The sequence below is a fragment of the Dipodomys ordii genome, unplaced genomic scaffold, assembly GCF_000151885.1.
Source record: "Dipodomys ordii isolate 6190 unplaced genomic scaffold, Dord_2.0 Scaffold12, whole genome shotgun sequence".
Classification (NCBI taxonomy): Eukaryota; Metazoa; Chordata; class Mammalia; order Rodentia; family Heteromyidae; genus Dipodomys; species Dipodomys ordii.
In genome coordinates this window covers 17,103,423-17,124,991 of record NW_012267228.1, presented here as the reverse complement: position 1 = coordinate 17,124,991, position 21,569 = coordinate 17,103,423, and the positions used below count along the sequence as shown (strand labels likewise).

At 45.0% G+C, this 21,569-nt stretch overlaps 1 protein-coding gene across 4 annotated transcripts in view; it reads right to left on the bottom strand.

Annotated features, from left to right (window-relative positions):
* The window catches only part of Magi1 (membrane associated guanylate kinase, WW and PDZ domain containing 1), a 549,538-nt gene extending 528,216 nt beyond the window's left edge, over positions 1-21,322 (bottom strand). For all 4 annotated transcript variants that reach the window (XM_013010552.1, XM_013010554.1, XM_013010553.1 and 1 more), the window contains exon 1: positions 21,019-21,322. In XM_013010552.1, the coding sequence (XP_012866006.1) occupies positions 21,019-21,322 (304 nt within the window). The remainder of the gene's footprint in view (positions 1-21,018) is intronic.
* Positions 21,323-21,569: the final 247 nt, after the last annotated feature.

Genomic DNA, 21,569 nt, shown 5'->3' with positions numbered 1-21,569 from the left:
CCACCCATCCAATCGACACACAAAATGTGGTCTGCAGTGGCGCACTATACAGCCTTAAAAGGGCAGGAAATAACTGGGCCCCAGGGCTAATCCTAGCTAGCGACTCAGGAGGCTGAGATCTGAGGATCAAGGAAAGTCCATGAGACACCTGGAAGCTGTGACTCAAGTGCTAGTCTTGAGTAAAAAGAAATCTAAGAGGACAGCACCTAGGCCCTGAGCTCAAGCCCTAGGGCCAGCACAAAGAGGGGTGGGGGGAAGAAATGGTGACACTTGCTGCAGGACCAGTAAATCTTGGCACTGCATTAAGTGAGCAAAATATAAATATTGTATGATTTCACGAATACAATTCTCATGCAGAGATAAACTAGATGTTACCAGTGGCTAGTAGGGAAGTGCTAAGGGGGACAGTTCCCACCGGAGATATGACATAGTTCTGTTGAGACAATTACCAACAGTGTGTGTGTCCTAAGACCACTGAGCTATGTACTTTTAAAAATGGCTAGAACATTCCAGGCATGGAGGGCTGGTGAGTGCTAGAAGCTTCTCAATGTTGAAAAGAAGGGAGGATTTCCAAGTAAACAAAAGGAATGTCAGAGCAAATAATGATGAAGAGGAGAACCATCAAGCTAAAAGAGAAAGCAAACATCTTTACTCTTCTTTGGGGGTTCAGGTTTGTAGATTGCTCTGTTATCTTGGATGTATTTATTATTCCTCCTGTTATCTTCCCCAGAGATGGAAGGGCTCCATTATCATTGCTGACTGCTCTTCACATACACAGCCATGACACAAAGAGGCTAGGATATGGTGTATATGTTATGTGTGTGATTGTGTGTGTCTCTATGTACTTACGTATGCACATTTACAGTTGTTTTCCTCTAAAAGCCAAGAAGAAAATAGCAGGCGCCAGTGGTTCACACCTGTAACCCTAGCTACTCAGGAGGCTGAGATCTGAAAATGGGTAGAAAATAGGTAGAATATGGGTAGAAAATTCCATGAGACTCTATCTCTAGAGTGGTGCTGTAGCTCAAATGGCAGAGTGCCAGTCTTGAGCAAAAAAGCCAAGCACCTGAGCATAGGTAATCCACTTCCATGGTCCTAGCAACTTTGGCTGCTGAGATCTGAGAATCACAGTTCCAAGCCAGCCTAGGCAAGAAAAGATACTCTTATCTCCAATGAACCACCAAAAAAGCCAGAAGTAAAGCTATGGTTCCAGTGGTGAAGTGCTGGCCTTGAGCAAAAAGCTCAAAGATCTGGACCCTGCAGTCAAGCCCCAGGACTGACACCAAAAAAAAAAAGGATGTAAAACTGACTATTTGCTCCAAAGACTGTTTCCCGAGCACAACACTTAGCCATGCTCTTCTTCCGAACCTGGTGTACAGCCCACTGTCACCACTAACTTACCTTATCTCACACGGATCACAGGCCCCCATCACCTGAGTTTATGCTATCTACCCTTTGGTGGCCATTAGGGCCTGAGGAGCATCTTTGCATCTCCCTGCACCCTAAATGCTCAAGGTCTTACGCAACCACCTTGTGATCTCACTTGGCACGCCATGGGTTAGTCCTGGCTGGCCATCTCCTGTTCTCCTCTCTCAAGTCATTGCTTGTTGAGCTGTGCCAGCAGAATGAGAAGGTGTTGTCTGATTTCTCACTCTGCCCTCTCATTGGGAATCTAGAGTGTGTCAGTTAGGACCCAGCAGAGCTCAGAGTTTCCAGTTACTCTAGAATCTTCCATGAGCCTTCTCTGTGTCTGGCTATACCTGCCCATCCAATATACACACATTCATCCAAGTGCATGAATGCCTCTCAATAGCAAATGTCAGGCAGTGCTTAGCCAACAGAGTGGAATATATATAGGTTAGGTTCCTGTCCTACAGAGATCAGCCATGGGACAAACACTGAACAAGGAGCCCTTCAGATGGGGAGGACCACTGAGAAGCTGATGAGACGAGCGTAACTTGTGGGCAACACTGTGGCAAGGTAAACATGTCAGTCTGGAAGCAGGGTCTCCCAATCTTGGTGCTACGAGCAGAATTCTTTGTTGCAAAACTTAGTAGGACATTGCAGGATGCTTATAATGTCCCAGTCTCTGTCCATCCTATGTCAGTAGCACCTCCCAACTGTAAAAACCAAAACTGTGTCAGACATCGTCAATGTGTAGAGGGGGAGGGAAAGGCAGGAGGAGAGGAGGAATACCAAACCACACCCAGCTAAACCATCAGTGGGACACCATGTTGGAAATGAACTTTACAACGGGGGGGGGGGGGGGGGGGAGGGAGAGTAAACACTGTTTGAAAAGAAATATACTCATTGCCTTACTTATGTAACTATAACCCCTCTTTACAATAAAATAGAACTTTAAAAAATCAGTGGGAGAGATGTTGGAGAATGATAGAAGAGGTTACAAGGATCAAGATGTGTTGTGTACTCATGAACTGAGAGTGAATTGAAACCTCTCTACATGATTACTTAAAAAATAATTTTTTAATTAAACTCTTTAAAGCCAGGTGCTGGTGCTCATGCCTGTAATCCTAGCTACTCAGGAGGCTGAGATTTGAAGATCATAGTTTGAAGCCAGCCCAGAAAGAAAAGTCCCCATGGGACTCTTATCTCCAATTAAACACTCAAAAACCAGAAGTAGTACTGTGGCTCAAGTGGTAGAGTGCTACCCTTGAGCAAAAAGAGTCTCAGGGACAAAGCCCAGGTCCTGAGTTCAAGCCCCACAACTAGACAAAAAAAAGAAAAAACTAAAAATTTTAGTTGGGCATCAGTGGCTCACATCTGTAATCATAAAAACATAAAAAATCATGAAAACATTAAAAAATTAAATGTTTTTTATTTAATGTACATTTTTATCTTTGTTTTGTGTGGCTGGGAAAATGAACACAGGGCCTTATACATACTAGACAAGCATTCTACCATGGATCCCCCAAACCACATTAGAATGGTGTTTCACTAGCGGTTGAGTTGAGGCACCCATGTGGCTACACAGTGGGTGTGAGAAGCGGACAGCCGGTTGGCTACTCAATCTGGCAGCTAGTGCATGACTTCACCCTCTGGGCAAAATCTACCAGGTGTTCATTAGGGAACCATGAACAATGGATCCCAGATGAGGGGTGACCCCTCCCTACTGCAAGTGGACAGCAGTTTGCATAAGCCTCCATGATTGGCTCAGAGATGGCAAAAACTAAAGCTCCACAAAGCCTGGTGTTCCTCCAGGCCTCCCTCTCTGGCTATGAATAACAGGGTACATCACCCCTTTGTCCATGCTAGCCATCTGCAAATGAGGCCAACCCAAGATGGCCTAAGGCGTGACCGTGAAGAAAGAAGCACTGAGGAGATGGAGGTTTTCCAATTCTATAGACAGGTGACAGCATCCTAACAGTGAGTATAAGTAAGATGAAGAGTTCCATATGGGCTAGTGATAGCTTTCAAGCAAATCACTCTGATGAAAGCCCAGTGCTGGGTACCAGTGGCTCATACCTATAATCTTAGCTACTGAGGAGGCTGAGGTCTGAGTATCGAGGTTCAAAACCAGTCTATGTAGGCAATAAGAGATTCTCATCTCCAACTAACCAGAAGAAAAAGCCTAAACAAGTGGTACAGAACCAGTCTTCCAAAAAAAAAAAAAGACAAGAAACATTGCCAGGACCCTGAATTCAAGCCATAGTGATGGCACAAAATTAAAATAAAATAAAAAACACTTCACCCATCTGAAACTCTGTCCCTCTTAAATTCCTACTTACCGCTGTCTGCTAATCTTCGTTGTTGTTGAGCCTATTTGAGTTTTCTTATTCATTGTAACCAAAAGCATCAAGTGATAAAATGGTTTAACTGACAAATCTCAGCCTCACCTGGGGCCTCCTGACACACAATGTTCAGGTTGAAATAATTTTCCAACCAAGAGCAGCCAGCAGAAAAAAAGACTTCATCCTAGTCTCATGGAACCACTCTATGTAAATCATTTACAAAAAAGTACACATTGCCATATACTGAATTGCTCTCAAAGGCTGTCATTAATAAGAGCATTAATGAAACAAAAAAAAGACTAAAACACGACCCACCTTCAGTTTCCTAACTTAAGAAGCCTGACTCTACCCTCATCTTAAGATGGGGGAGGGGACAAGACTGTCCTTACCATTTGTAATAGCATTGTCTCCTAGACTGGACAGTCTAGCCACGGGTGGCTACCTACCTCTAAACTATTCTACGTAAATAAACTTTTAAATTTGCTTCTTCAGACACACTAGCAACGTTTGTCACATGTGGCTACTGGATTAGCCATTAGTCCACATCGTCATATAGATTAATGTCCTTCCTAGGAAGTTCCTTTCTGCTTAAAAAGGCAAGCAAAGTGGCACTCAGGGAAAGGATCTTCTCTACTGCCACACTGATACCAGAAGCCTACAGCAGGAAAGCAACCTTCCCCACAATTGCACACATCCACTGTTGTGCTCGTAAAAAGAGTATCCGCTCTGATAACCCAGTTTCCTTCCCTTCTGAGCCCCATCCGTGTTCATGCTACTGTACGTGAGGCTCTGTTGTCACCATGTATTAGGTGGTAATTGGAATTGAACAGGCCAGATTTTTGCATCTAGAGCTTCAAACTTTGGACTTGCCACCACCAGCCAGAATTGGAACACCAGGATGGCACAGGGCCCACTGCCCAGGCTTCTGACTCCACCCATTTGACTGGGGACCTGTCATGCTCCTATGCAACAGACTGGGTCATGTGGATTGTGAAAGACCCTGTTTGGAGCACTATTCTTTGAATTCAGGACACCAACTATGTAGGAAATAGGAATCAGAATAGCTAATGAAGCCACCACCTCCTGGTGCCCATAACTTGTCAGCTCTCCCAGGAAATTCTGACGGACTTCTCATTTGCCCAAATCCCATTTGTGAGCCAGTGTTTCCAAAGCTGATCATATTCTCCAAGCAGCTCTGCCTGCAATCTGTTACAGTCATCAGGTGACCAGACATGACTGATAACAGGTGTGCACGCCCCTCCCCCATCTCACACCCCTCCCCCAGACTGTTCCTAGTGTGTCTTTCCCCCAGGAATTCGGACAGCAGGGCCAGCCGTACACCATGTTTTATTCAATGCCATGGATAAAATCCTTCCACCAAGAGCCTGGACCAGTTAACAATCAGCGATTGGATTCAATGGCTTCTTCTCACATTTATCTTTCTTGGAGATCATGTATCTCACAGAGACTAAGTAGAGCTTCTATTTGCAGCTAAAATGTTATAGAAACAGCTACATGCTGCACAAGCAAGCCAGAGCCTTTTTTTCCTCCTGCCAGTATTTCCCAATGAGTTGGAAAGACACAAACTGACAGATACAGGAATACTGCCTTCCTCGGCTCTCCTATCTCCCTGACTTCTCTCCTCTAAATCATGGCAACAATGAGATAACACTTCTCTGCTTCCAAAGGAGTTTCCCTTCCTTTTCTGAATTTAAGGGGGAAAATAAACGTATTGAAACAACAAATGTGGCTCATAGGCTGAAGCAGGAAGAAGCCAATACATATTCCTGGACGCAAGTCTAAAACAGCAGCCTCGTGTCAGGGCCTTCAGCCGGGATCAGCAATTACTGATCTTCCTCACTGGTGTCTCAACGAAACTCAGGCTTTTGGGCCTGTGTCAGTCATTTGGACAGGAGATCTCAGTTACCTATTATCATTAGAATGCTATAAAATAAGCAATCATGACACAGCAGGGAAATGCAACAGTAAGAGCTCATTACCTATGCCCTGCCCCTCTCCCTCAGGGTCAGTAAGCAACTCTGTTTGCTGTTTGCTAATCCTGGCTCAAATGAATACATCTATACTGGGCAGGGGTGCAGCTGTGGGTTTGCACTTTAAAATAGCCAAGCTCCTCTCCCTCTCCCTCCCTCCCTCTCTCTCTCTCTCTCTCTCTCTCTCTCTCATCCTTCTCTTTTCTCTCTTCTCTCTTTCCTCTTCCCTCCTTCCCTCACCTCCCCCCAATCTGTATACTAGGGTTTGAACTCCTGCTTACTAGATAGGCATTGTCTTCTAAGCCATATCCCCAACCCTTTCTGTCCCTTCTGTTCTAGTTATTTTGAAATAGAAGTCTCAGGCTAGATAGAAGTGCCCAGGCTAAACTCAATCTTCCAGATCTCCACCTTGTGAGTAGCTAGGATTATAGGAATGAGCCACAGTGCAGTACCCTGCCAAACTCTGCCCTTTAACGAAAACCAAAATACACAAATTTTACCGAGGATCACCCATCCTAAAGCACTTTGAAACAGAAGCCTTGTGCTATGTTGCATCCTTAAGTATTTTAAAGTAACAGACTGAAGACAAATTTCATGCAAAGCTGGGGGCCTCTGGGGGACCCCAAATGTAGTTAGCATAATTCAGGAAGCTGATCAGACCATCAGTTCTGGCTCACACATGAAGTTCTGGATTACAGAGAGAATATCCGATCTAAAAATTGAATTCCTAGACAGCTTAACAGAATGTTCCATTCTGATATGGGTGTAGAGGAAGGGAAGGGGAACAGAGAAAGAAAGAATTGAGTCTATATTGAAACATAGGAAACTTTACAGTCTCCTCTACAGAAACACCACATTAACGAAACTCATCTGAATTACCTGAGTCCTGTTCCCTTGCCTAGTGCTGCCTAATGCAGCAAATCTAGTGCTCATGATGAATTATGCAATGCACAACAATCCATTATGTAGGCAGGAAAGAAAGCACCAAGGACTGCAATGGTTTACAGAAAACAAAATTCTACCTTGTAGCACGGGTATTGAGAAACAGATGCCCACTGGTCTCAGAGGTCAAACAGGATCTGAAAGCATGCACAAATGGAGGATGCTTTATCTGTACAGTATCCAAACCAATTTTTTGTGCAGTGCCAGTGCTGGGGTTTGAAATCAGGGCCTGGTCACCATCCCTTAGCTTTTTCACTCAAGGCTAGTGTTCTACCACTTGAGCCACAGCTCCACTTCCAGCTTATTAGCAATTAATTGGAGATAACAGTCTCACAGACTTTCTTGCCTGAGCTGGCTTTGAACCACAATCCTCAGATCTCAGCTTTCTGAGTAGCTTAGATTACAGGTGTAAACCACAAGCGCCCCCCTCTGAATAAATATTATTAGGAATTCTCTCATCCTATTTCAAACCTTTCTAAGTGATAAGCATGAAAGTTCATTCATTCTTTTATTTGTAACATCATTTGTAACTCAGCAGAAAAAAGACTCCATTTCCATACTGGGGCATCAGATCCACATGAATGTCCATTTCAAAATGTGATATTTTGCACCCAGTTCAAACTTCTGGCAGACGGGGAGGGCAGAAACAAAATATTCCAAGAATTATGATCAGCTGTCAAAATAACACTCTCCCCAGCTCTTCTCAACTACAACTGGAGAGCTGTCACTGGCTGGGCCTCCATGAACCTACATGGACTATTTTCAGTGCCAAATCAAACCACGTCCAGAATGTATTATTCATTCCCACACACATTTCTTGGTCCTTTTTGTCAGCTGGTCACTATCCGGAGCTCTGAGAATCCAGACATCAGAAATCTGATTATTGCTCTCAGAGAGATGAAATATGAGAGACAGCAATGAGACCGTCAAATACATAAACAAGAGGCTGCACACTTGTCGCCTGAGGACCAAATATGGCTTCCAGATGTGGTCTGTTTGATTCACCCACACTTTTCAAAGAACTCTGAATCAACGCTGAAAACTGGCAAAGTTCACTTTTTAAAAACTTCAAGCTTGTGGGTTCTCTTGAAGAGTGGAAGGAGCTAGCAACACTTGGCCAGCGATATTACATGGAACCACAAGCGAAAGCCTGGAAGGGCAGCAACTCCTCCTTTCAAACAAGGTAAACCCTTCCAGTGTGCCCCAGTTCCCACCACTCCTTAATGGCCTTTAAAATACATATTCAGTATGTGGATTCATCATGACTGCTACAAATAAACTATAAATGCAGTAGTAGGCATTATCTCCTACAAGTAGAGATCAGTGAAAACCTATAAAATCCTCATAGGCATGCAAAAGACTTAAGTCAATATATGCTCTGGGTGGTAACACATTGGGACATTTAAAAAGTGTTAACAAGCAGGCTGGGAAGGTGGCTCAGTCGTAGAGTGCTTGCCTCGCATGCATGAGGCCCTGAGTTCGATTCCTCAGTACCACATATGCAGAAAAAATGCTGGAAGTGGCGCTGTGGCTCAAGTGGTAGGGCACTAGCCTTGAGCTGAAGAGCTGAGGGACAGCGCCCAGGCCCAGAGTTCAGCTCCCACAACTGACAAAAAAAAAGTGTAACAAGTCAGGACCAATGGCTCACACCTGTAATCCTCTCTACTCAGGAGGCTGAGACCTTGAAGACAGCCAGTCAGGGCAGAAAAGTCTGGTTACTTGAAGTGGTAGAACATCAGCAAACAGCAAGAAAATCAGAGAGGGTGAAGAGCTCTGAGTTCAAGTCCTAGCATCAACATAAAAACACATGCATGCATGCATACATACATAGATACATACATACATAATGGCTTAACATATTATAAAGTGATCCAGTACCAACATAAAGATAGAGAGGCCGGGAGCCAGTGGCTCACAACAGTATTCCTAGCTACTCTTCACAGCCAACCTGGGCAGGAAAGCCCATGAGACTCTTATCTCCAATAAACCACCAGAAAACCAGTGGTAGAGCGCTAGCCTTGAGCTGAAGAGCAAAGGATAGTGTCCAGCACCCCCCCCCAAAAATAGGTAAGCTAGATACTAATGGTTCAACATGGTATACAGTGACCAAAAACAGATGCATTTGACATTGAAGTGATACAGCTACCTATATGTAGTATTTAAAATTTGTGCCTAGAACATATTTTAGGCACAAAGAAAAAAATCTCACCAAATATGATCTATTCTAATAACAAAGACAACGCCCTCTAACCTACAAATACATTTATGCATGCATACAGATGGAAGGGTGGATTAGAATATAGTGTTAACATATGTATTTCTCTGGGGTGGGATTAAAAGCAATATGCATACATGTTCCTTCCATATTAACATTTTTCTGAATTCTACACATTGTTTAAATATAGAACAAAACTGAAGTTCCCCAGGAGGAAACATGCTACAGAAACACAGGCCAACTATGAACAGTCAGATCAAGGTCACAACACAATTTGAGGTTTTAAAAGATTAGAAACCAAAATCTTGGTACAAATGTTTTATATTAAAAGAAGAAATACACATGCTCCAACACCAGAGAAAGATTTTGTTGTTTTTTTTTAAACAACTTGATCTTGTGCTTTGAATTCCTAACCAAGTCACACAGACTTAAACAGGCTGATAAGTTGGCGAAGGAAATGAACATACTCTCTCTATCAGATATAAGTGCCAAGGCTTCACCAACAAGCCAGGCGGTAAGATACTGACATTATTGAAATCAGGCCAAAGTGGGGACCTCCCAGGGCTATGTGACTGAAGCAACAACTGCACACATCTGGCCAGAACAAAGGCCCACAAAAGACCTTCAACACAATCCATTCAATATTTTCTCTACAGTTCAAAATGCTACAACAACTGGCAGACAACCATCTTAAATCATCCCAGAAAACTCAGACATATGGCTAAGTATATGTAATATGCCTTAAAAATAAAACGTGGATTTTCGAGGCAACAAGATCTTAGGCATGAATTTATTTTTAATGTAAAAATGATGCCTACTTGTTTCCCTCCAAAGAATTCAACTCAACAGATACTTCCTGAGCGCCTACACAGCGCAGAGATTGCACAACATATAAAACAAGGGTGCAGCCTTCAAGACACGTGTGGTCCAGCACAAAGACAGCTGGAAAGATCTACAACCACAAGGCACTGTGGGGACTCTGGAAATAACCATGTGTAAGCTAAGTCATGAGACCACCGTGGAATTGGTCTCACCAACGGTATTGGTGAAAAGATCAGAGGGACAGAAGGTAACAGTAAAAAAGCAGAATTGCTTAAAAACATGTGTTTGCTGGATGGTAAACACCTTGAAGAGACCATTATTTTTATTCTGAAGACAGACTTCAGTGGAGTCACCAGGCTTATTGCAGTCTCAGGCAGTCATATCTCAAAAAAAAAAAGCGCATAGGGACCCCAGAATAGGAGGGGATATGCAGACAAGACATTGTTAATGTGGAAATCTAAGAGAACCAGTAGAAGCAGGTGGATGTAAGTTTCAGCCTCGCTTATGTCAGTGGACTGGGTGAATAACTTGACCTGTAAATCTATACTTCTTGTGGCTGAAATGAGAACAACCATCCATCCAGGTAAACCCTTTAACCTGAATCTTGGTGATATGACAGAGGACAAAAACAATCATTACAATTATGAAGGCAGGCATTTCCAGGCTCAGCCCTATTTGGACAAATTGGGCTAGATAATTCTGTTGTACATTGCAAGATGTTTAGCAGCCTCCCCAATCTCTACTCAATAGATGCCAGTAGCCCCCAATGCTGGAAGTGTCACTTGACACTGCCAAATGTCTAGGGGGAAGGAGGAACAAAATGACATGCCTCCATTTCTCAACTAAAAGTGAATGTATTCTACTGAGTGCTACTTAAAGGAATGAAACGAAAGTACTAAGTGTTTTATATAGATTATCTCACTGAGTCTTTCCAACCAACCAATAAGACAGGCATTATTCTAGTTCCCAACTGAAAGAATGAAAGTACTAATGGTTTAGCCTGTCATGCTAAGCCCAGGCCAGCTAACTCCAAACTCGTATATCCACTAAGCTTTACTGCCTCCCCAGGTGTATTTAAGAGGGGAGCCCACACAAGGTCCTAGGAAAACTGGAGATCTTGGAATCACAATCTCCAGGATCACTGACCCTAGTACTAGCCTGACTGAGTCACCCAAGAAACAGAAAGAAAACCTACCCTCCCTCCATGCATTCTCTCTATGACCTGAGCATGATCATTAGAACCAATCCATCACCCATGACCTCACCTGGGAATCTGCCACATCCATCCCATGTGTCTGAACCTATCTAGTCTAAGCCTTTGAAACAAAACAGCATCGGAATCATGCAGAAAAATGAGAGCTTTTTCTAGCTTGAAAAGCTCTCCAGAGACCTGCATACTACAATCTCCATCTCCCAAGAGATTCTTTCTTCTCCCATAGGTACTTTCAAATTCAGCCTTCCAACCATAACAGAAGCCATTATTTTCTGAGCAAGCACTATGTGCCAACCCTGGGGCCATGTGGTTTCAGTCCTATTTTATTCTTCCACCAACCCTCGAAAGTAGGTAGCGTTGTCATGTCCCATTTTCAGAGAATGAAATCACAGCTCAAATGGGTGAAGTATCTTGCCCCAGCCTGCCTTCTACACTTAGCTAGCTTGGGTGTAAAATCTGAATCTATACCAACTTGATAAATGGCTATCTGTGGTGTGTTTCATGAGCAGCCAGACCATCCTGTTAATATTGTATCTAGCAATCATTTTGAAACATGGGGTATCTCTGGAGAATAATCACCCCTTAATTACACCATCATGCCACCGTGCATAAAGAGCCTGGAGTCTTGTCTCAGAACAGACCAAAAGATTAGCATTACTATGGAAAACATCATGGAGGCCCATTAAAAGCACACAAATGCCTCGGGTCTGCAATAACAGGCTGATACCTGAGCTGTGTGAAGGTGATTGTCTTACATAACCCAGTCTCACTATACTAGAGATGGTAACACAAAGCCCACGTGCACAGCCCACAGGAAAACCCACTCACAGGCCCTGTGGGGGTGAGGGACTTTTACAATGTTCCCACACATCCTCAGCATGCACCTGCTGTAAACCTATACCATTACCCCCAAAGGTGCCCTGTGATTTCAAGTACTTCCACAGACCAAAGTGCATCACCCAACTCACTCTTCCTTTTGAGACCACCTCCCAAATAAGCCACTCACATTCAAATTCAAATGCAAGGTCTTCTTCTTGGGACATTACAAAGATAAAGATGGTAGGGGAAAGGGAGGAGACAAGACAAAATGGGCAGGGGGCCAATGACTGAGCTATTAAGGGCTGCTGTGCACAGATCTATCCCTGAAGTCAACAAGATCTTCAGGGTTTCTCTTGTAAGTACAGGTGACCTTTGTTATGACCTTTATTATGAAATCAGTACTCAGTCTTCAAGTAAAGGGCCTCCTCCATGCACAAAGGTTAAGACTGGAAGTACAAATTCAGTGCAACCTCATCTATGACTCCAAGGAGATCTTAATACATTAATTCTTCACACTTCTCCTTGACAGGAGACCAGAAACACAAATGTACTTATTTGTAAACCAATGATATCAACATCAATTGAAGAAGGCCAGTAATACTGTCTTCAAAAATATTCCTGGGGGCTTAGTGGAATGTGGCTTAGTGGTAGAGTACTGGCTTAGCATACGTGAAGCCCTGGGTTCGATTCCTCACTACCACATAAACAGAAAAAGCCAGAAGTGGCATTGTGGCTCAAGTGTTACAGTACTAGCCTTGAGCAAAAGAAGCTCAGAGACAGTGTCCAGGCCCTGAATTCAAGCCAGTACTGTGTCAAATGGACACTGGCAGCTCACGCCTGTAATTTTAGCTATTCAGGAAGCTGAGATCTGAGGATCACAGTTTGAAGCTAGTCTGGACAAGAAAGTCCATGAGACTCTTATTTCCAATTAATCAAAAAGCTGGAAGTGAAGCTGTGGCTCAAGTGATAGAGCACTAGCCTTGAGCACAAAAGCTCAGGGACAGGGTCCAAGCCCTGGACCAGCACCACACACACACACACAAACACATACACACACACACACCTGGCTCCATCAGCTAAGCTATTGGTAACCCTAGCCATAGATAGTAAGTGTACTGACTGTAAAATATGTGATGCAGCATGAATTAATTGTATTTTCAGAGTCTTTCAGATATCACAACATTGAGAACAAACAGAGGTCAGGAGAGATGAATTCCATGTAGAACTTCAACAGAAGATATTTAGCCAATACTTAAGCAACTACTAGAGCAGGAAGGAAGACATGGCCAACATCCTGCCCACTCTGAATATCTATTCCAGAGAGAACTTCCTTATTCTGCAGTGATTATAGATAGATTCCCGAGTGAATAAAGCAAAGGAAGGGACAGGGAACGACAGGTTGCAATGAATGCATAGTGTTAAATAACATGGACAGAGGAGATCTCACTGAGAGAGTGACCTTTGAGAAAGACTTGAAGTTCCTGACAGAGAATGCCTATAAGATGCTTAAGTAGAGATGAGAGCAGGCCAAATGTTATAAGTTTCTGGAAGGGCTTTTTCTTTTATTCTGCTGGGTTATGGGGCTTGAACTCAGGACCTGGCTGCTGTCCCTGAGCTTTTTGCTCAAGGCTAGGTAGTGATCTACCATTTTGAGCCACTTCCAGTTTTCTGGTAATGATTCGGAGGTAAGAGTCTTGTGGACCTTTCTTGCTGGCTTTGAACCTCAATCTTCAGATCTCAGCTTCCTGAGTAGCTAGGATTATAGGCATGAGCCATTAGCAACCAGCTTAAAATGGATTCTTATTCTGGCTTTCACTCTAAGCTAAAGACTGTAGACATGATCATAAATAATGGATTATTCTATCAATTAACTATTGAGCTATAGAAAGAGATTTAGTCATAAAAGACACTGTTCAAATTACATTTTCTAATTTTGGATATATGCAATCACATTCAGAACACCATCCTCACAGAATAATGATAGGTCCATCATTTTGTTTGTCTTTTTTTTTTCAATTAGTGAGATTTATTAAGCTACAGGGTAGGCATTAAAAACATTATTACAAAATAGTGTATTCAGAGTAAACAATATTAGCTATTTTGTTTACATACAAAAAAGGAAGACAATCACCACATAGTGACTAATAGTTGGCATTTGCTTGTGTCTGGTATGCTAAAAGATCCCGTCACAGCCTCCCCTCGATGCCAAAACAGTTGTCTCAATGACATCAATGGACAGCCCCTCCCTGAAGTAACTCCACAGGACTCAGGAAAAGAACTAAATAAATTCTCAAGAAACAGGGGAGGTCACCAACAATGCATGGGGTACAGCATCTCAGAGCACCTGTAGCTGCACCAAGACAGGTACGATTATATAACCAGATTTCTAAAACATGAATGTCAGTCTTTAACAAATCTGACAGCCTTTAGTCAGGAGTACACAAAATCAGTATATCCTGTTACGGGTATATACAAACTCCAAGAAAGGATTACTGACATCACAGAGCAGTGTTTTGCATTAAATGACCATTGTTTATAAAGCCAACATGCTGCATGTAAACCCTCCTAGCGAGGAGATGTCAGAATGTTTTCTCTTAGAAAGCTTTTAATTGCCCTAGTAAATATCATCAATTTTGCCATCAGAAACAAGCTGAGGAAAGAATGCCAACTATCACACTGAGCCAACTGTATGCCATTGCTGCCTCCGGTCAAGTTAATCTATTTTTAAGTAACATAGTCAATGGCAAGAGGTAAGTACTGGAAACAACTGGATAAGTCAGGTTGGCTGTCCTTGCATAATTTATACACACACACACACCCACCCACACACACACACACACACACACTGTGGTAAACTAAAAATATCCCTCTGAGTGGGGTCTTGGGCAGCAAGAACAAAAACAGATGATTTTTTAATGATGTATAAACACAAAGAATGAGAACCCAAATCTACGGCCATGAGATTCTCATTTCCAGGTGACCAGCAAGAAGCCAAAAATGTAGGTGTGGATCAAGTGATAGAAAACCAACCTTGAGTGAGTGTGAGGTCCTGAGTCCCAGTACTAACAGGAAAGAGGGAGGGGAGGGGAGAAGTTCTTAGTGATGTTGAAAGAGCAGGTCCGATGTCAGCAGTAAACAGAAAAGCCCCTCATCCTCTTGCCCACGGAGAATCTGAAAGTCTACACTGAGAGACTTGCTTGTTATTAAATTTCAGTTCCAGTCAACAGGAAAAAATTCAGGAATATACTTCATCAGACCTTTGCAGTCCTTTCTAGCCCAGTATAAATTATTGCACAGAGGGAACTAGCTGATTGAAAGAGCTGGTGATGAGCAGAGCACAGAGCACAGATCCTAAGGCAGCTAAGGCAGAGCTGAAAGAGGAAGTACGATACTGCAAATGGTCTAGATCTTCTTGAACAAACAACATAAAATGCATTTATCCACTGGGCACCAGTGGCTCACGCCTGTAATCCTAGCTACTCAGGAGGCTGAGATCTAAGGATCTAGGTTCAAGGCCAGCCTTGGCAGTAAAGTCTGTGAGGCTCTTATCTTCAACTAACCACCAAAGAACCAGAAGTGGTGCTGTGACTCAAGTGGTAGAGCGCTCACCCTGAGCTGAAAAGCTCAGGGACAGCACCCAAGCCCAGAGTTCAAGCCCCAAGACCAACCAAAAAAAAAAAAAATGCACTCATGTAACTGAGTTTTAGTGAGCACCTTTTTGTGCCACATCTTAACACAGGCATTGGAAAATAGAGGGGTGAACTAGAGAAAGAAGAGAAGCTTCATGTTTTGTGAAACTTATATGGTTGAGTATGACAGTATGTGGAGACTAGAAAGACACCAGCAGAGTAAGGGATGGCTCTGGAATCAGAGAAATCTTACATCAGTCTGTGGTACCCAGCAACAACATAGACTAGCTTGGGAGACTCATTATAATATGTTTTCCTCCCAATAAACACACTTTACTACCAACCAAGGTCTTCCCACTATGAGAGACCACTATCAAGCACTCAGGAGGAGGATTCTAGGATCAGGTTATAAAAGAGAACAATGAAGGTCTCAGACAATATCCTAAGAAGAAGAGTCAAAAGCCAGGCATGGTTATGCATACCTGTAATCCCAGCACTCAGGGGGGTAGAGACAGGAAGATCCTGATTAGAAAGTCAACCTGGGCTTAAAAACCCTAAAAAAAGAAAAGTGGCTCACACCTGTAATCCTAGCTACTCAGGAGGCTGAGATGTGAGGATTGTGGTTCAAAGCCAGCCCAAGCAGGAAAGTCTGTGAGACTCTCATCTCCAATAAACCACTCAAAAACCAGAAAAGGAGCTGTGGCTCAAGCAGTAGAGCGCTCGCCTTGCACTGAAGAGCTCAAGGACAGCGCCCAAGCCCAGAGTTCAAGCCCCACAACCAACCAAAAAAAAAAAGAGGGGAGATGGGGGGGAGAGAATCAATCTTGAGACCACCTACAGGGAAAAAGGAAACAAGCCCAGACATTCCAAATAAACCAGAAAAGACAAGGCACAATGTTTTAAAATGAGAACAAAATAACAGCTATTTTGTTACAGAGCTATTGTCATATAACCCAACTGGCCCAAACAAACATATAATATCAGAAATCTTTTTTACAAAAAGGAAACTGCACCAAGAACTATATTGAACCATATGTGGTCACAACTTCCTCCCTGTGGTAAGAAAAGGGTCTGGTGGTGATGTTTCAGTTTTTAAATTGTGTCTTATTTATTGTCTCCCTTTAAAAAAAGGGGGGGGGAGGGTGAGGAGGGGAGGACAATTTCAGTTCCTGAGCAATTTGGAAAACCACAGAACTCATCTACAAAAATATGAAAGCGTGACCTATAATAATATACCCATTTGGGAAACGGCAATCACACCATTTTAAACCTTTGGCGTCTGGGTTATTCATGGAAGGCAGTACTGCGGGGGTACAGAGGTCCTAAAAAGAAGCACGGCTATCTAGGCTGGCATGAAGAAGCTTCAGCCCACAGAGGGGGACTTGCTGAAGTCACGGGAGCTGGCATGGCCTGGCTGTGCCCTAGGATAACTGCTTCATTCAATGCCATCTTCTCCATCCCAGGCTGCACAGGGCAGCCTACCGCAGCCATTCCCCACATACAGCAAGCACCAGGCACACATGAGGGTGTTTTACAACACCCTACATCACCCACCTGAGGCTTCTCTGACCACCCCCAGGGTCTGAGTCAGCAGGGCTGGGGGAGATGGGGTATTGGCATTTCCAAGCAGATCCCAGGTCTTATGCAATTCCCCTGACAACTCAACTCCCAGACTAGATGCAGGACCTGGAATTGGAAGCAAGAGCTTTGGGATGACCATGAGGCTGGGCTCCAGGAATCTTCTGCCCCTTCCCACAGGACCCTTGAAAAAGTTCTCTAAAACTCTTGGAACCTCAGTTTCCAATATCTGAGTCCAGTTTAGATAGATGGAGAAGTTCAGAGAAAAAGAAGGGCCCATAAAGCATCGCCTTTGCCAAGCACCTGATATATTCTGTTTTGTTTGTGTTGGTGCTGGGATTGAACCCAGGGCCTTACATGTGCAAAGTACTGCTGGCTGGACATACTCTAAAGTAAAAACTTAATACCAGCTACACCCTATATTGAAGCTTCTGTAAGTACATTTTTCTCCCCTATAAACACTGGATTGGTTAAATTTCAAGGCAGACCAAAACCAAAGATTGGCAAGGATGTAAAACAAATGGAACACAGCTTTCTTCAGAATACTCAAGCATGAAAAACAGCCCAAATATCCACCAACACAAAGGAAAAACTGGTAGATGTATACAATGGAATACAACATAGCAATAAAAAAAAGAAGCAGCCAGTGATACATGTAAATATATGAAATAGTGTGTGAATTGGGGGGGGGAAGCCATGCACAAAATAAATACCACATTATTTCATTTTCATAACATTTGAGAACAGATAGGTGATAAACAGAAATAAATCAAAAAGCCTTTTCTTTTGAGAGCGGAGCGGGGGAGTGGCAGGGGAGGTGGGGAAGTATTAATTGGAAAGAGACCTAAAGGAATGTTTGGAGTGATGGAAATATTCTCTATCCTGACTTGAATGGTAATAAAAGCACACAGTTTGTCTAAGTTCATCAAAGCAGATCCTTTGTATCTGCTTTGGTACATGCACAGGTACCAAAATAGCACGATATTCCACAATGTATATAATTTTCATATTTTATGCATTTATCAAACTTAAATTTCCTTAAGTCCATTTCAAAGGATGTGTACATCTTCTCACAGATAAAGGATACCTTTATTTACATAAATCTATGTATACACACATAACATACATACACATGTGTGTATATATATATATATGCTTTTTTAAGCATTTTGGACTAAAAATTGTCCTTTCCATTTAAAATAAATATTTATTTACATATCTATACATAAGCACATATAACATACACACAGATGGAGATGTGTGTGTGTGTGTGTGTGTGTGTGTGTGTCTTTAAAGCATTTTGGACTAAAAACTGTCCTTTCCATTTAAAATAAACCAACTCCAGCCCAGCTAGTGCATTTGGTGAGATTTCTTCACAGTTCAGTCCAGTTTGGTATTATACCATTTGCTACAGACTATTTTGGTCCATGCCTCTCTCCAGAGAACTGCCATGATAGAAAAAAAACAGCATCTTCTCCCCCCACAAGAAGACAGTGACCTTTCCATGCAGAAAGAACCCCGAATAACCCTGCATCCCTACAAGGGATAAACACAAGAGTTCTATTTTTCTTTAGCACTTACTAAGTACCAGCCTACCTGACAAGATTAAGATACAGTAACAAGTCCCAGTGAGACCGAATTCTGTCATGCAAGCAACTGGAATCACATTCTCAATATGAAAGAAGAAACAAGAGGGGTGATATGGTTTCCAGAGCCATCCTCATTGTTAATGAAGACATCAGACATGCTAACTGTGCAATTATTATATGAAAGGCTTTTGGCCTTGAAGGGGGATCCCAAGCCATTCAAGTTCCCCAATTAGTTTCTTTCTTTTTTTTAATTACAAGTAGATTCACATCTTACACATTCACACACCCTGCTGTGGACATTTCTATACACAGGAATCGTTCTGAGGGAAGGGAATTCACTTCTGCCAAACCCAAGTGTCTGAGAGTTCTCTTGATTCATCCCACCAAACTTTCCTCTGCTGAAACTGCGGGCCCCTGGGAACATGCCTCCAGGCTCTCCGATAATTGGTGGAAGGAAGATAGGGGCTCAGCTACAGGCAGCCTCTGGCACACAACAAACAAGCCCCAAGTCAGGACCCATTAGAACTACCAGACAACCTGCAAGCCAGGCCTGTCCTTCCTTTGCCCTTCTTCCAAAATGGCCCTGAACTGAGATTCACAGCTGTTCCCGCCAAATGCTTGACTAGGTATTTTCTCTGTAGCTCTTATCTTGTCATTATTATCAGGGTAACTAGCGGGAAATTTTTTCACCCAAGATCCTGGATAAATAACTGTTCGGATGCAACTGGAACACAATGGTAAGAGCTCATTTTGCTGAGCACTGACTATATTCCAACCCCATCTGCACACCTTTCCCCACACTGGCTTCCAGAACTCACACAAGGCAGCTTGCAAGGAAAGACAAATCACCCCGCAAGACCTACACCAAAACCAGGAAACATGTCACGAATGTGACACAATTGTGTCCTTCAATGAGCTCACCAGCACCAATATAGAAAGCAGGACTTTAAAGGAGCAGGGAGGAGGAAGTAGCAGTAAACCGGTCGGATGCCTGGGGACTTCCTGGAGGAGGTGTCCAACTGGAGATTTTTTTTTAATGGACACAAAGCTTTCCATCCAAATGCGTTGGCCTATCAAGCTCGCAAAGCTACGGAAAGGCCGGGCCATCATCCTGCCCTGCTCTGGCCTCCATTTCATCTGGAAGACGCCTGCTTTGGAGGAGAAAGCTCAGCCTCGCCCTCCTTTCCTTTGACACACTGCTCCAGCTGCTGCCTTCCGGATGGGAACATATGGCAACTTTTCAGCACATCCCATTTGGCCACCTTCTTGGGTGCTTTCATCGGACAAGCTGCGTCTCCGCGAGTGGACGCGGGAGGCGGCCCTGTGTGGAGGGGCGCAGACACGGGCACAGCCCCTGCCCTGTGCCAAACTGAGATCGGTGGAAAGGGCCCAGCGCCAACCCCAGCCATCAAACGCATCCCAGATTCAGAAGCTAGGCCTCCTCCTCCTCCTTTTCTTCCTCTTCCCCTTCCCCCTCCTCCTCCTCCACACACTTTCCAGGTTGGAATCTGCATCCCTTCCCTCCACAAAAATCCAGCCCCCAGTCTTCTGAGCCTCCCACCGCAGAGGTTCCTTCCCTTTGGGATCCGTTGTGTGGCCCTGGGCAAGTCATTTACATCAACGGGGATCGCGGGGTCTGTGATTCGGGATTGAATGAGAACAACTGGGTCTGGCCACCTAAGTGAAAAGAGTTTTCACCCAGAGGCTCGCGCGCGTAGTAGGCTCACAAGAAACAGTCGCTGCCCTAATTAATCACCACTAATGACCACAGGCACCCTCGTGGGGTGACACTGGGACTTGATCCCCGCCAGAAGCGGAACCCCCGCGCCCTCCCCCCCCACCCACCGCGTCTCCACCGGGAGTCGTGCGTCATCATCCAGCGGGAGGGGAGGGGGGAGCTCCTCCGTCGGCTGGGGAGGCTGGAGGGGGGGGGTGGAAGCCGCCGGGGGTCGGTCTGGAGCCCACCTTGGAGGGGCTGCGAGGTGCGGGTGGGGGGGGGGAGATAAAAGGAACATGGACCCTCTCCTTCTGCCCACCCACTCGCCAGGTCTGCAAACTTAACAGCCCAAGAACGCAGCTAACTAACGCGCGCTGCAAAGCTCTACCCCTCCCCTCCCCGACCCATCCGCCGCCCCCCCCCATCAAAGAACCCAGGAGGCGTCCACCAGCGCCCGTGCCTCAGTTTCCCCAACGCCGCCCCCCCCCGGGGAGAAGGGCGGGCAGGCAGGCGAGGCTGCGGCCCCGGACAGTCGGCGGCCAAGGACACCCCGCCTTCCCCGCGCCCACCCAGCTGTTGGCCCACGTCTCTCCAAGGCAGGTGGGCGAACGACTCGCAACTTTTGTGCCTGAGTAGTTTGCTCCACGCCGGCAAGCGGGAAACCGAGATCGGGGTGGGGAGGGGGGGTGGGTGTCCCCACGGGCCGACGCCCCCCCTCCAGCCCTCCTCCGTAGGTACACCCCGGGCGTCTCACCTGGTCGGACGGCTTTGAAGGTGACGGCGTCCGGGCAGCTGTCGATGACTCCCTGCACGTCGTAGCGGGGCAAGCCGGACACCCGGATCCCCTGCACTTCCAGCAGCAGCTCCCCTTCGCCCAGCTTCGGGCCCTCGCCGCCGCCGGGAAGCCCCGGAGCCTGGGCCGCTCCGAGGTACGGAAACTCCCCGTTCTCCGCGCCCCCCAGCACCGTCACCCCCAGCTCGCCCTGCGGCCCCCGCCTCACGGTGCATTCGTGAACCCGGCCAGTCCAGTGGTTCTTCCTCTGCATCACTTTCGACATGATGAGCTACACCCCCCTCCCTCTTCCACCCAAAGTAAGGAGAATAAGGATAATAAAAGGCGAGACAGGTGTCCCCCCCTCCCACGGCACAAGCCCCCCGGTCCCGAGCCTCGGCGGGGCTCATACGAGAAACATCTCCGCGCCGGGAGCGGAGCGGGAGGGCGAAGAAACTTGGCACACACCCGCGCACTCAAGCCATCATAAAACAAACTTTCCGGGCTCCCCCGCGAGCCCTGCCCGGGCGCCC